The sequence below is a fragment of the Cuculus canorus genome, chromosome 3 (genome assembly GCF_017976375.1).
Source record: "Cuculus canorus isolate bCucCan1 chromosome 3, bCucCan1.pri, whole genome shotgun sequence".
In the NCBI taxonomy this organism is placed as follows: domain Eukaryota; kingdom Metazoa; phylum Chordata; class Aves; order Cuculiformes; family Cuculidae; genus Cuculus; species Cuculus canorus.
In genome coordinates this window covers 51,740,513-51,753,581 of record NC_071403.1, presented here as the reverse complement: position 1 = coordinate 51,753,581, position 13,069 = coordinate 51,740,513, and the positions used below count along the sequence as shown (strand labels likewise).

The window sequence follows — 13,069 nt, the reverse complement described above, 5'->3', positions numbered from 1 at the left end:
GAATTGGTTGGATGGTTCCATTCAGAGAGTAGTGGTCAATGGCTTGATGTCCATATGGGAGATCTGTGACAAGTGGTGTCCCTCAGGGGTCCATACTGGGACGGTCACCAGCATCCTTTGTGGGAGCAACGCCAAGTAGATGGAAGATTAATTTGGACTAAGATAGAGCATGAAGCTGGTACCGAGCAGGTGGTACAGAATAAACATGGTTAAAAGACCAGATGCTCCAAACAAGAATCATAGAGTGGTTTGGGTTGGAAGGGGCCTTAAAGCCCATGCAGTTCCAACATCCCACCAGACCAGGCTGCCCAAGGCCCCATCCAACCTGGCCTTGTACACCTCCAGGGGTGGGGCAGCCACAACCTCCCTGGGCATCCTGTTCTAGTGCCTCATCACTCTTATTGTGAAGAAATTCTTCCTACTGTCTAGTCTAAATCTGCCCCTCTCCAGTTTATACCCATTATACCCACGAATCTTGAGTGAGTGAGAAAACTAGGCTGGAAAAACCTGCCTCGGAATGAGATTGTGGGTGTGAAACAGACAAAACAACATACCCTGTTAGTTCTCTTAGTTCAGGAACCGAAGAGCTGTGTGAGTCAGCTTGAAACAGAGGAGCCAGGGTACTTTCTTAATGTGACTCTTGTATGCTGTGCTGATTAGAAGAACATAGTTACAGGAAACTGAGAGCTCTGCACCTCCTTCATAACCACAATCCTCTCTAAATTGGAGAGATACGGAGTCGGTGGGTAGGCTGTTTGGTGGATAAGGAGTTGGTTGGGTGGTCGCATCCAAGACCAGCGATCCACTCCCCGCTGAGGCTCCCTGCAGAGCAACCCCACGTCCCGTCTGCCTGTCTGTCTGTCTGTCTGTCCCCACTTCCCACGCGGGGATGTCCCCCCACGCGCGCGCCCCCGAGGACGGACGGACGGACGAGGGGGGTCGCGCGCATGCGCGGGTCCGCGCGCGCGGGGCGGCGGCGGCATGTCTGGCGCGCGGGGCGGTGGTCGCGTGGCCCCTCCCTCCGGCGGGCGCGCGGCAGCCGCAGCGGCGGCGGCAGCGGCGGCCGGGGCTGGGGCTGCAGCGGCGGCGGGGGGAGGAGGAGGAGGAGGCGAGGAGGCGGCGCCTGTGTCGGCGCTGGAGGTTGTGTGCTTCCTGGGGAAGCTGCTGTGCGCAGTCGCGGCGCTGAAGGCGGCTCTGTACCTGCTCCGCAGAGTGTGTCTGGCGATGGCCTGGAAGTCGGGAGGCGCCAGCCACTCCGAGCTCATCCACAACCTCCGCAGTGAGTCCTGAGGCGCGAGGGGAAGGGGGGGGGGCGGGTGGCCGTTACCGCCCGCGCGCACCTCGCTGAGGAAAGGAGGCGGAGGCGGCGCGCGCGGGAAGGGGGGGGGGGAGCTGCGCGCGTGCCCGGGCGCTGGCGGGGCGGGGCCGGGGCCGCCGCGGCGGGAAATGGTGGGGGGGCGCCCATAGTGGCCGCACGGGGGGCAAGCGGCGTCTCCCCGTGAAAGTAGGGGTGGGGGCGCCTCTCCTCGGCGGGGCGGCAGCAGCTCCGCAGGCACTGGCTAATGCGACTCACCCCCCCCCCCCCCCCCCCACGTTTGGGAAAAGCGCCCGGGAGGCCGGGGTTGTGTTCTTGTTTTTGTTGTTGTTGTTGTGAGAAGAGCGCCGTGTGGCGCCTCGCCGGGTCTCCGAAATGGTCGCGATTGGACCCGGTCCCGAGCCTCCTCTTTTCGAAGAGGCGTCGTGGGATGTGTCCCTGCCCGTGGTAGGGGAGTTGGAACTGGATGATCTTTAAGGCCCCTTCCAATCCAAACTATTCTATGGTTCTAGGATGTGCGAATTTGTGATGCGCACGTGCTGAAATTGCACTTGCATGGGAATACAAGTGCGTGAACTTGCTTAAATTGCAGGTTTTGGTCACAACATGAATGCTGTCCTTGAATGGGATGCCTCGTGCTCAGAACGCTGGGAGGTGACAGGCTCGTGCCGCTTGGGGCTTGGCGTCCCTCATCTTTGCGGGAATTATAGAATCACTAGGTTGGAAAAGACCTCTTAGATCATCGAGTCCAACTGGTCCTATCTGCCACTAAACCATGTCCCTGAACACCTCGTCTACCCGTGTTTTAAATACCTCCAGGGATGGTGACACAACCACTTCCTTGGGCAGCCCCTGCTAGTGCCCGATGACCCTTTCTGTGAATTTTTTTTTTCCTAATATTCAGTCTGAACCTCCCCTGGCACAGCTTGAGGCCATTCCCCCTTGTCCTGTCACCTGTCATTTGGGAGAAGAGGCCAGCTCCCATCTCTCTACAACCTCCTTTCAGGTAGTCGTAGAGAGCAATAAGGTCTCCCCTCAGCCTCCTCTTCTCCAGGCTAAACAACCCCAGTTCCCTCAGCCGCTCCCCGTAAGACTTGTTCTCCGGCTCCTTTACCAGCTTCATTGCTCTCCTCTGGACACACTGGGAGGGTTGTGCTGTCCCTGAGCTGCATGTGGAAGGTGCTGTGCAGCTGCTTTCTGCTTGATGAACCTCAGTGCGAGTCAGCAGGGTCCTGTCCGTGCGATCTGGGCTGGGAGGACAGCGGGATGAGATGGCACCTCTGTTCAGAGGTTCCATTTTTCATATTAGCCTCAGATTAATCTGTATTAATAGAGACACCTGTAATGTCTCTGGTCTTTCCCTTCCTCTTCTCGAGCCTGTGCCTAGACATAAAAAGATGTAGATTTGGAACCTGTAGTTGTCTCCTATTATACTGATGCTGCAAGACCACAGGCAACCTCACCTGTTTTGCTTCCTCTGTTTTTTTTGAGACATAGAATTATCCTTGTTGTTTTCTCCAGTCTGTTCATGTTGGTTCCCCTGATTCCATGATCTTCTCCAGGATTTTCTTTTGCCACTGTTTAGAGAACTCTTCCATCATATAGAGCAGAATTCGCCGAAATGACTTTTGGTTTCACTGTAAAAACTGCCTGTTCAGTAAATAGATAACAGCTTCTCTATTAGGAGAGTTGCAGTGCATGGTTTTTTTTGTGTTGTTTTGTTTTGCCACTGTAAAGACTAGAAATACTGTTTTAGTGAAATTGTATTCCCTTATACATCAAGGGAAGACTCTCTGATGTAAAAATGGATGTCAAGCTCCAAAGTATATCCTAAAAGTGATTATTGCCAGAATTGTCTATGGCTCTGAAAACCTGAAGGCGAAATTGATTGTTGCAGAAAACAGTGAGAGCATTTTTCAAAGCTTGGAGGCCATTTAGTTATTACACAGCAATAGCAGTATAGGAAGAGGAGAGGAAAGTAAACTAGAAACCTTTAATATTGTAATTTCAAAATATACAGTGATTGTAATTACCTGGAAAATGATAGTCTGTAATTTTTCCCCCTTTGTTTTGCATGTGTATGCCGAAATATTTTGGGGGACGTTAAATTGTGGATTGGAAATAAAATGTTGCAGAGGCAGAGCAGCTTTTGATCTTGCAGCGAGATTGTGATGTTGACTTCAGTTGTGACATACGGCTTTATCAGTGCAGGGCAGTTGCAGCACTAGGATCCTAACTTTTATCTGTAAGTTGATACCTTGTTGCTTAAGTTGGGAACAAGTTTAGAAAAAAGTACCCTTTTGTATATAATTTCCTCAGGTATATTTTTTTTTTAACAAACTTAAAAATTATTGGTTACAGACTAAAGTGTTCTAGAGAATTCCCTTTCAGTAGATCCCTCAATGTATTTAACTTTTTTTTCTCTAAAACCAGCTAGGTAGCATAGCATTTCTAGCATTTTTATGCTAGAAGTAGGAATGCAAGGCAGATGAGGTTAATTTGATGTTGTCCGATTGTTTATCTTGTGTGTAACTTAGTACCTGGATGTGTAATTTGCAGAATTTAAAGTAAAGGAGATAATGCAGGTTCTAGCGACACAGCATGTTTTTCTCTGCAGCAGCCGGGTTGAGGGGTTCTTGGTCCTGCTCTTAACCGCAGGTCTTCTCTTGGCTGTGCTTAGAGAACTGCTTGTGAGGGAGGCTGTGTTGGAAGACTGTGTCACTTTCTTGTTGCTCCCCTGGGAAAACATCAGATTTTCAACTCCTCAATATTTGTAAGCTGTTGTACTGTTGTGGTTGGAGAACCAGCAAACTTTGTTATGCGTATAAGTGGGTTGAGGAGAATGGAAGCTTCTTAAACTAATTTCGCTTCCAAATAAACACATCAGTGGAAAACTGTAGGCTATGTGTTCTTTCCCTTTAAAAGAGTTATCAAGATTATTCTTCGTTATAAGTTGTTATTGGCAGTTACTAACGCTTCTATTTTGTGACAATAAAGCAGTCCAATTTCACAAAACTATATCAACATACACTCATTGCTCATTTGTCATTGTTTTAACTGTAGGACTAACTTTTCTGCAATGGTAATGATCACTGTGGTAGAGTAGTGGCAAGTGCTTTTGTGTATTTGCATACAGATTTAGTCAAGTGTTCTTTACAAGTGTTTGCTTTCATGTCTGAAAAGGGACAAACTAATGAAGAGGAATCTGGAACTGCATATTTTTCGATGCATACTTAGAGACAAATGACTGAATAACATTGCATGACTTTATTTTGTTGGTTTGATTTTTAGCTGCTTGTTGCATTGTAAACATGTTCTTGCACCATTAATTTGAGGCATCATAGATGTACAATTTGTGACATAAACAAAATAAACTCGCTTAAATTGCACTTTTTCCTCACAACAAATGTGCTGTCCTTAAATGTGCTGTTTCCATGAGGTGGTCAGCTGCTTTGTTTTCCAGTGATTCTCAAAACTACTACTCATTTACTGAAAGTAGCTAAACACATGCCTCTAAGCTTAAGCAAACTTTTCCCCTAAAAATATTTAAATCAAGATCTTTTAGCAGACAACACTTCTAGGAAAGTACCTAAATACATATTACTGTAGGGTTAGAAATAACTGTGTTTAAATCTATAACTGTGACTAGAGTTTCTTTTTGTTATAACTTACTCTATAGGGATGCTGAGAAAGCAGGAAAAACTGGCTAATTTGCGACTTATTTACTGTTATCTTGCTTGGTTGAAGGTCTTTGGATTCTAAATCTGTAACTTTTTTTCCCCCTCTCTTTGTCCACAGTTATCCACTGCTTTCTTGCCTCACTATTGGGTCATTTTGATCTCCTTCTGTCTTTTACACTTGGGTTCTTGCCAAGCCGTGTTACTTTACACACCAACATCTTAGAAATCAGCTTTACTTTTCCACCTGCAGAACTGAAAAATTGGTCCCTATCCAATTCACAGTCCCTCAAAATTAAGTTTCCTTATCACACCTCTGTTTCTCTCCTCCAGTCAATATGGTGTGCTGGCATATGACAGTCTTTCTTCGCTTATTTCCTTCATCATGTTGTGCCAATGTTTTATAGCCACATATACATGCTTTTGAATCCACATTTCCAGGGGAAAGTGAAGGCCGATTAATTTGACTATGGCTAAAGTGCTGCGTAATGTTGTTAACCGTGTGTGGACTTGTTCCCTGCTATCCTCTTCCTTATCTGATAAACTTCTATCACAAAAGTTACATTAAGCCCTGCTATCCTCTTCCTTATCTGATAAACTTCTATCACAAAAGTTACATTAAGCCTCTGAAAGATTCTTGTGTGGTCAATGACTGTCCTCCATGGGTGATTAATGGCACTCCCCTCGATATGGCTGAAGCTGGTATCTCTGAAAAATACCTGGGCCTGACCCAGAACTACCATAAAAAGTACGGGAATGCTTACAATGGATCAGGCTTAATTGAAGCCTTTTCAGAAAGTTGACATCTTGGAAGGATATATTATTCCATAATTGATTTACTTAGCAGACCAGGCCGACGTAGAAGCTATCTACATGGAAACCCTTGATTTGGCAATTGTAGTTGCCATCAAGGAAAAGCTATATCTAGTGGCATGTACCTGTGATGCCATCTTGTATTGCAGGAATTGGGATGAAGACCTTAGTATTACCAGAGGCTCAGGGCTCATCCCTAGTGTACAGGCTCAAAGACTACAGAGAATTACGCAGTCCTTGAACAAGACAATAAGAGCGATTGTTCTGCGAGAGGGTATTGAGAAAGAATATGAAAGATTATGAATTGCAGCAGGAGGAGATGAGGGTAAAATTTCATCTGTTTGGGGCCTAGAGCAGTCGTGGTGATTTCAGAGGAAGCAGGTGGTGAGGAACCAGTCTCAGAATGGGAGGTGCCTGCTTCAGAAGTTATTTTTACAAAGTCCTATAACTGGCAAAACCAGGAATATGTAACTTGGACCAAACTGCTATCCCAAGGCCATGGAATTTCCAGTTTTGAAAAGGATAAAATCAGTAACAATTGAATTGAATATTAGAGACATTCCCCACAGAAAGCTCATCACGGTGTTACAGCTAAGAGCTAACGCCTAGCCCACAAAAGAATATCTAGCAAGGGGCAGACAAGAAAATCAAATTAAATCTTGTCAGCATTGTCAGGCAGAGAATGAGACCTACTCACATGTTATTGGATATTACCGTGTGGCATATGATGCTAGGATTAAGAAACATAACCAACTTTGTGGATTGTTGGCGTATGAAGCCAAGAGGAAAGACTGGGTAGTGTTCCAGGAGCCGCTCCTGAAGTTGAACAAAGTGAGTTATGCAAACCGGACCTGCTATTTGTTAAAGGTGAGGGAGTTGTAGTAGCTATCACAGGTTTTAGAGTAAATCAACATCTTTGACAGATGTAGTGGTAGAGAAAGAAAAGAAATACCAACATCTTAAAGATCAAGTTCAAGGACTGATGAACGCCACTGCTATTAAATATATTAGATTTCCTTCAGGAGTACATGGCAAGTAGTATCAAGGCAGTTATGAATTGTTAGTAGAATTAGGATTGTCCAGTTCCCAACAAGAAGGTTGCTTGTTGTCTATCAAATAGGACACCTTTTTCTTCAGTATATATTGTATGTATATTTGGTAGCCAGTATGGCCTATTTTAAGATCTTAAAGAATAAATTAATTGCAATTTTATAAACTAATGAATTGTAAGTAACCTGATTTGTTCTTTCTATGTATGTAAGACGGGAGCCGGACCTCATGGGAGTGTTGAAAGGCAGAAGAGGGTGAGTGAGGCATGATAGGGTATTGATGCTACCTAGGGACAACAAGGGGCTTAGGATCAGGACATGTCATCTATCCTGCTAAAAGACATTAGCACCACTCTTTACCTAGGTGTACAGGCCACCTTTACTTAAACTGGAAAAGGAATGTGTATAATTTTATATATGCTTGATAAATAGCAACTGTAATTTACAAGATACCACAAATTCCATGGAATTTCATGCCTCACTTGAGACTAGATACCTAATTTTTCAGTGTGAATGGTGTTTTGACTTAGTACATGTTTAAATATTGTTAGGCTTTGCAAATTCTTTTCTTGGACATGGTAGTTATTTCTCTGGAGCGTTTTATTATTTAGATGTTAAATAATTTAAAATGACATCTTGGCCAGTTTTATTATAATGAAGGCTTATCTGCAATGAATCTGCACCTTTGTTTTAGGCTTCTGGTTGCTGAGGAGAAATTTCTTTGGGAGCAGCCATGAATGTGAAGGCATTGAATATGGCATTGCTAAGCCTGAGCGGGATTCAGCAAGGACTAAACATTGGTTTGATTTGGTTTTGCTTCCCTGTGATGTAATTTTCCTTGTTTTGCCCAAATCTCTTCAACATCTGGCTAATTTTGCTCAAGAAAGAGTAACGTAACTTGGATGAAACATGGAGAAATAGCAATGGAAAATTAGACCCACTTAACCCAAGTTTATTACCTTTTCCATACAATGTTGCCTGTTGGGTGCATTCAGTGAACATACTTTCCTTCAATGTATAGGTTGGATAGAGGATTAAGTGACTAAGAATTGTAACTCGTGGCCAGACAGTGAAGCAGTTGGAAGTAAAACTGGTTTTTTATGTTTAGAATTAGCTCATCCACTGCTATGTTACTTTAAGAGTAATCAAAATTTCTTAAATTTAGTTAATCTTGGGTGATGTAGATTTGAAACCTGTGATGTTATTTCTGGGAGCACTGAGTTTTTGGGGTTTTTTTTAATTTTGCTAGCAAGTAACTCGAATAATTGCCTAAAAGAATTTCCATGAGACTTCTTTTAATTAGTGATTTAAACATATTTTAGTGATTTGCCCATATCAGTGAAATGTTATAAAGCAATTTCTACACCCTTGGCTTGCTGAGAAGGAGACCTTCAAGTAAATCAAGATAACTTAACATCCCAGAAAACAAAAAAATTTAACAGAAAGGAAAAATAACTTTAAAACCATTCATCCCATTTTATCTAGGTGTAAATTAGGTTTGTGTTCTTAACTTGTTCTTTGTTGTTGGCGTATTTTTTTCCCCTCAGTGTTAGACAAGGTGTTGATGTAATGTTAAAAACATACCCATTCTTTTGCACAACCACCCTAACGTTCAGTGCAATGAAGTCTATGTCCTTAGTCATCCGGGCAGAAAAGAGAGTTTGTTTATTATTTTGTCTCTGGTTGGGTTTAATGGCATAATAGTACTTTTTGCTGGTAATCTGAAGCTACCTAATAATCCATAGTAAAATGGAAATATAATTTTGCGAATGTGTCCCTTACAGGTGATTTCCGTTGCTTGTGGGCGTGTTAAAAGGAGGGAGTCTGGTATGTTTTAGTTTCAATCTAACTTTAAGCTTCTTTTAATGCTACTGTTTCTTTCATCCTAATGTAGTATCAAGAGCTCACTAAGAACTGTTAGTAAGCTTGGAAAGAAATGCATAATGTTCATGTTCGTTTGAGTGATTGTTTCTGAGAATATATTACCTCAAAGTCATGTTTGTTAGTGTTATGATAATATATTTTTAAGTAAAAAATTTTCTTAAGACTCTTACAAGATGAGATTAATTTTATTAATGTTTTTAATTTTTATTTAAATTGCCAAATTTTGGCCAATATGAGTGAACTTTTCCAGAGCTTGAGACCAGTAATTGTTTGGAAAGACATCTCTTGTGGAGTAGTTGACTTGAGTTGTGTCTTAAGACTTCAGAATCCGAATACTGCAACGTTAGACTTGAGTTCAAAATAGTTTTAAAAGCTTGCATTATTGAAATCTGAAAAAGATAGGCCAGGCAAATATAACTTTAGAAATTCTTCCTTATTTCTGCTAGTATGACAGCTTTGTCCTAAGAGTTGGGGTCATGTTTCGCTGATCTTTTGATCTTCTCCGGCTTTTGCATAGTATTAGTGCCTCTTTTAACAAAACCACTTTCATGACAACAGGTTGTTCATGTGGTCTGGCTGCTGGTCTTGACAGAATTGGCTTTTCTGAAAACAGGTCAGCAGTGTGGTTTCATGGAATCTGTTCACTAAGGTGCAAGACGTACAGCATCTGCCTTTCTTTAAAGATCTGCTAAAGCTATTGACATAACCTTGCCTCGAGCCTGACTGTGAAGGGGGTTGCTTACCTTATTTCTCCTATGGAGCTAAGTTTATCTTCATCACTGCAACAGTTTTTAGTTACTACTGATGTTTTTTTGTAATTTTTATTAAACTCTTCAGTTTTGATATTCCATGTGATTTGTAAGTGAAGTTCAGCATTCTCAAAATCAAGGTGTGCTAAGAGGTACAATCTTTCTCATCTGCATACAGGCATTAAAGGTTCTCGGAAAATGCAGTTCTATGTTCTTGCAGGCTGAACCCGAACTTAAAGTCACTTTCTTCTTTCATGTACTCTCAATATAGTTTCTTCACTCAGCTGCTGTTCCAGACTTAGGTGAAATCAACAGAACCATGAAGATATGCAGTGTGGGACTATTAGCCAAGAATTAGCATGCCTTTCTTCACCCCCAAAGAAAAGTATAGTTAGTACCAACTTTGCAACATTTGCCTACAGTGTGGGGGAGCAATACTGCTGTGGCCAAGCATGCCTAAGTTAGTTATCTGCTGATTTTCAGATCCACAAAAATGAATAAAGAGATGTTATCCATTATACCAAAATGCATGGGCTGTTTTTGAAGGTCATAGTTATTAAATAGGAGGAGTATTCCTTTAAGACAGAAGTGAAATTTTTGAAAGTAAGTTTGTATTTGTGTGTATCTTGAAGCTTGTAGTTTGTTGTGTTGAACCTAGCTTTTGGTTCCCATGTGATTTTACTGCTGCATGTTTTAAGTAGCATGTAAATGCCAATTTAATTAAAAAAAAATTCTTTTAATTTCTGCCTCTGGGTTTTTCGTGGTATTCTATATTTATGTTTAATTTCTGGACTCTAAGATTAATTCTGATGGACCTTTACTTTTCTCAGTCTTTCCGTTACTATGTCTATGAATGACAGACTCTCAACTGATTCCTTCCAGATAGCCATATGCAATATTCTTTTTGAGTAGCGTAGTATTGTAAATCCAAATCACAGTGATAACAAATGTGCAGCTGAATGTTTGAGGCAGATAATGTAAGAGTAGCAGCAAAGCACAGGGGCTTGTATATATGAATGGTTAAAAACCCACTTGTTTGCAAACACCTACTTTCAGTTTCTTTAGCACAAAGAGCTTTGTATGTTTCGGGGTCAGCGTTCTTCATTGGATTTTGGGATGCTGATCCATCACTTCTTGTTCAAAGTGCTTTCTTTGTCTTCATGACTTACAGTGAAATCTTCCTGTGCTTGTTACTTAAATAAAATTCTATTAACCAAGTTGCTTTCCTTCCCATCTTTTTCCTTCCTCTCCCCACGCAAGAAGACCCCAACCTTAAAACCATCAATTGTTGAGCTGTTTAAAACCAAGTAACTTCACATTTTTTGAAAATCAAGATGTGGTTCTGTTCTAGCCCACCTTCCTTTTGAAAGCTGCCACCTGGTTTGCATGGGTCAGAAGGAAACGTCTGGAAACTGTTATTTGTAATTTAAGTAATTTTAATCTATTTGATTTTGCCTTTTGTAATATAGAGCTGTATGTGCTTTTGCATCATGCTCTACATGATTTAAAACCATCATTATTTTACTGAAAAATCGTCTCCATAAGTGAAATACTCTACAGTGGTTATCAAGGAAATAATCTAGGGAGAAACTGAACTACGTGGATGCTGAGATAGTCCCACGGTAAATGTTTTTGGATCTGCATGAGCACTTTATTTATATAAACCCAGCATCAGGAGGTGTATGAGTAGCTGTTTATAGTTTGTATAGTAAGTTTGTGTACTGGATTGTATCATGTGACGATGAGACATCCTTTTGCTGATCTGGAAGCTAGTGATGCTCTAGGTGTTGACTGCTAGTATTTTATAGTTTGGTTGGGAAATTTTTTGATCAACAGTCAGAATGCCATTAGTGATGTAGTTAGTTCTTTGAAAGATAAGCACTTTGGTAATATATTCGTTGCTAATAAAAAGATAGATTGTTTAATTGTTGCAAGTCTGTGGTGTCTTTTCAGACTTTAGGTCTTTTTTTCTTGCTGTGACAGCCAACTGTCCGTTTTCCCAGTTTAAGTTCAACAGTGGTATATTTGCACCTTCAGATGCAAGTACTGCTCTGTGAGCTCTTTTCCTGTGCTCATGGTGTTATTTGTGGAAAAGAAGCAGAGCAGAGTGAGTTTTCAAAACACGCTCCAATTATGTCAAGTTGTCATTGCCGCAGCCTCTGCACAGAGTAACTCTTGCACAGAGTAACTCCACAGGCCGTGCTCGACTCCTAAGTGGTTACTTTTTAGTTTCAGCACTTTGAAGCTTAGGAGTTGTGCTGATATAACTCCATTTATTACCATTTACTTTTGATTTTTAAGCTGTAAGCTAGTACATTTATGTATTAGCCTTTGCTTGTAAGTACTTTATAATTTAATGTCTAATTTGTTTACTGATTATCAGTCTTGAAACCCAGCAGTCTCCTCAAGGAGGGTCTTATGTGCATGTTATCACTGAAAAGGATAATCAACCCATATAGATTTAATTGTAAATTATTTTCCTCCAATATATAGCTTCCTTTTAAATTTTAGAAAATATTTTGCATTGGCATTTTTTAATAAATAATTTACTGTTGATCATCTTGTTTTTTCAGCGCTTAGAGACAGCATGAAATTAGAACGTCTTTTTTGTTTGCAGGATAAACCCTTAGTATTGGCTTTTTTTATCGATATACTTGTTTTTTGGACTTCAATTCTAAATCTGATAGAGATTTGTTCTGGGCATAATTAATATCCTGGCAGCTGGTCATCTTGGGAGTGACTGCTGCAGGAAGGAAAGGACTTTCATTGGAGTTCACTACTTTGCAGTTGCTGTGTTTTTCTGTATTCAACAGCGAGACTAAGAAAATTTATTGTCAATACAGAAAGAATTACCACAAAATCATTATTGACTTCAATGTTTAGGGCTTGATTGCTTTTCTCTTCTTTCTTTCTTTTATTTCTCCCTAAAATTTGTTGTTGTTTTTACTTAGAATGTAATAGCACTAGTATTCTAAGAGGTCATTTTTCTTTGGACACGAGTGTTTGCCACTGTATAATGAGCAAACTTGAAAAGCGGACTTAATCTATGGGAGGATAATGTGGTGCCCCGTAACTCCACATTCACAGCTGATGTGTTGTGTTTTTTATGATGTGGGGGCATTATTCAATAATTGAAGTACGAGGCTGAGATACAAGATGCAACTTCTCCCCCGGTTCTGTTGGAGACTCTGAATGAGGGTAACTTACTTAACTTTGTATTTACTGATGAAAAAAAATGACATTACCAAAGGCAGTACAACAGTCAGCAAATCTTAGGTGTGTTTGCTGAATGAGGGCATCCCGAATCCTCAGAATTTGTAGAATATTAGTAGCTACTGTTTTGGTCATGTGCCTGTCACTAAGCATCACATTTTATCAAGTTATACCTGCTTAGTCTGAAACAAAGTTTTATGCTTTGTTTTGCACAGACACCCGCTGACAGTTTCTGCCATAGGGGTCCTATAGCCTGATTAAACAATTTAGGCAAAGAATGGATAAAGTGTGCAAGCAAAGTAATAGAATGAAGGCAGAATAAAATTTGTAAATGATGAAAGATGAGTTTCCTTGCTGATAGATGGCAAG

General features: G+C 41.3%; 1 protein-coding gene across 4 annotated transcripts in view; it reads left to right on the top strand.

Annotated features, from left to right (window-relative positions):
• The first annotated feature begins 966 nt into the window (after positions 1-966).
• PCMT1 (protein-L-isoaspartate (D-aspartate) O-methyltransferase) overlaps positions 967-13,069 on the top strand; it is a 35,659-nt gene continuing 23,556 nt past the window's right edge. For 3 of the 4 annotated variants that reach the window (XR_008449122.1, XM_054062578.1, XM_054062579.1), the window contains exon 1: positions 967-1,279. Coding sequence is in view for 2 of the 4 variants with exons in the window: in XM_054062578.1 (XP_053918553.1) it covers positions 982-1,279 (298 nt within the window). In the remaining 2 variants the exon portion in view is untranslated. Of the gene's footprint in view, positions 1,280-8,638; positions 8,682-13,069 lie in introns of all 4 variants that reach the window. The other variant, XM_054062580.1, reaches the window with a different exon arrangement.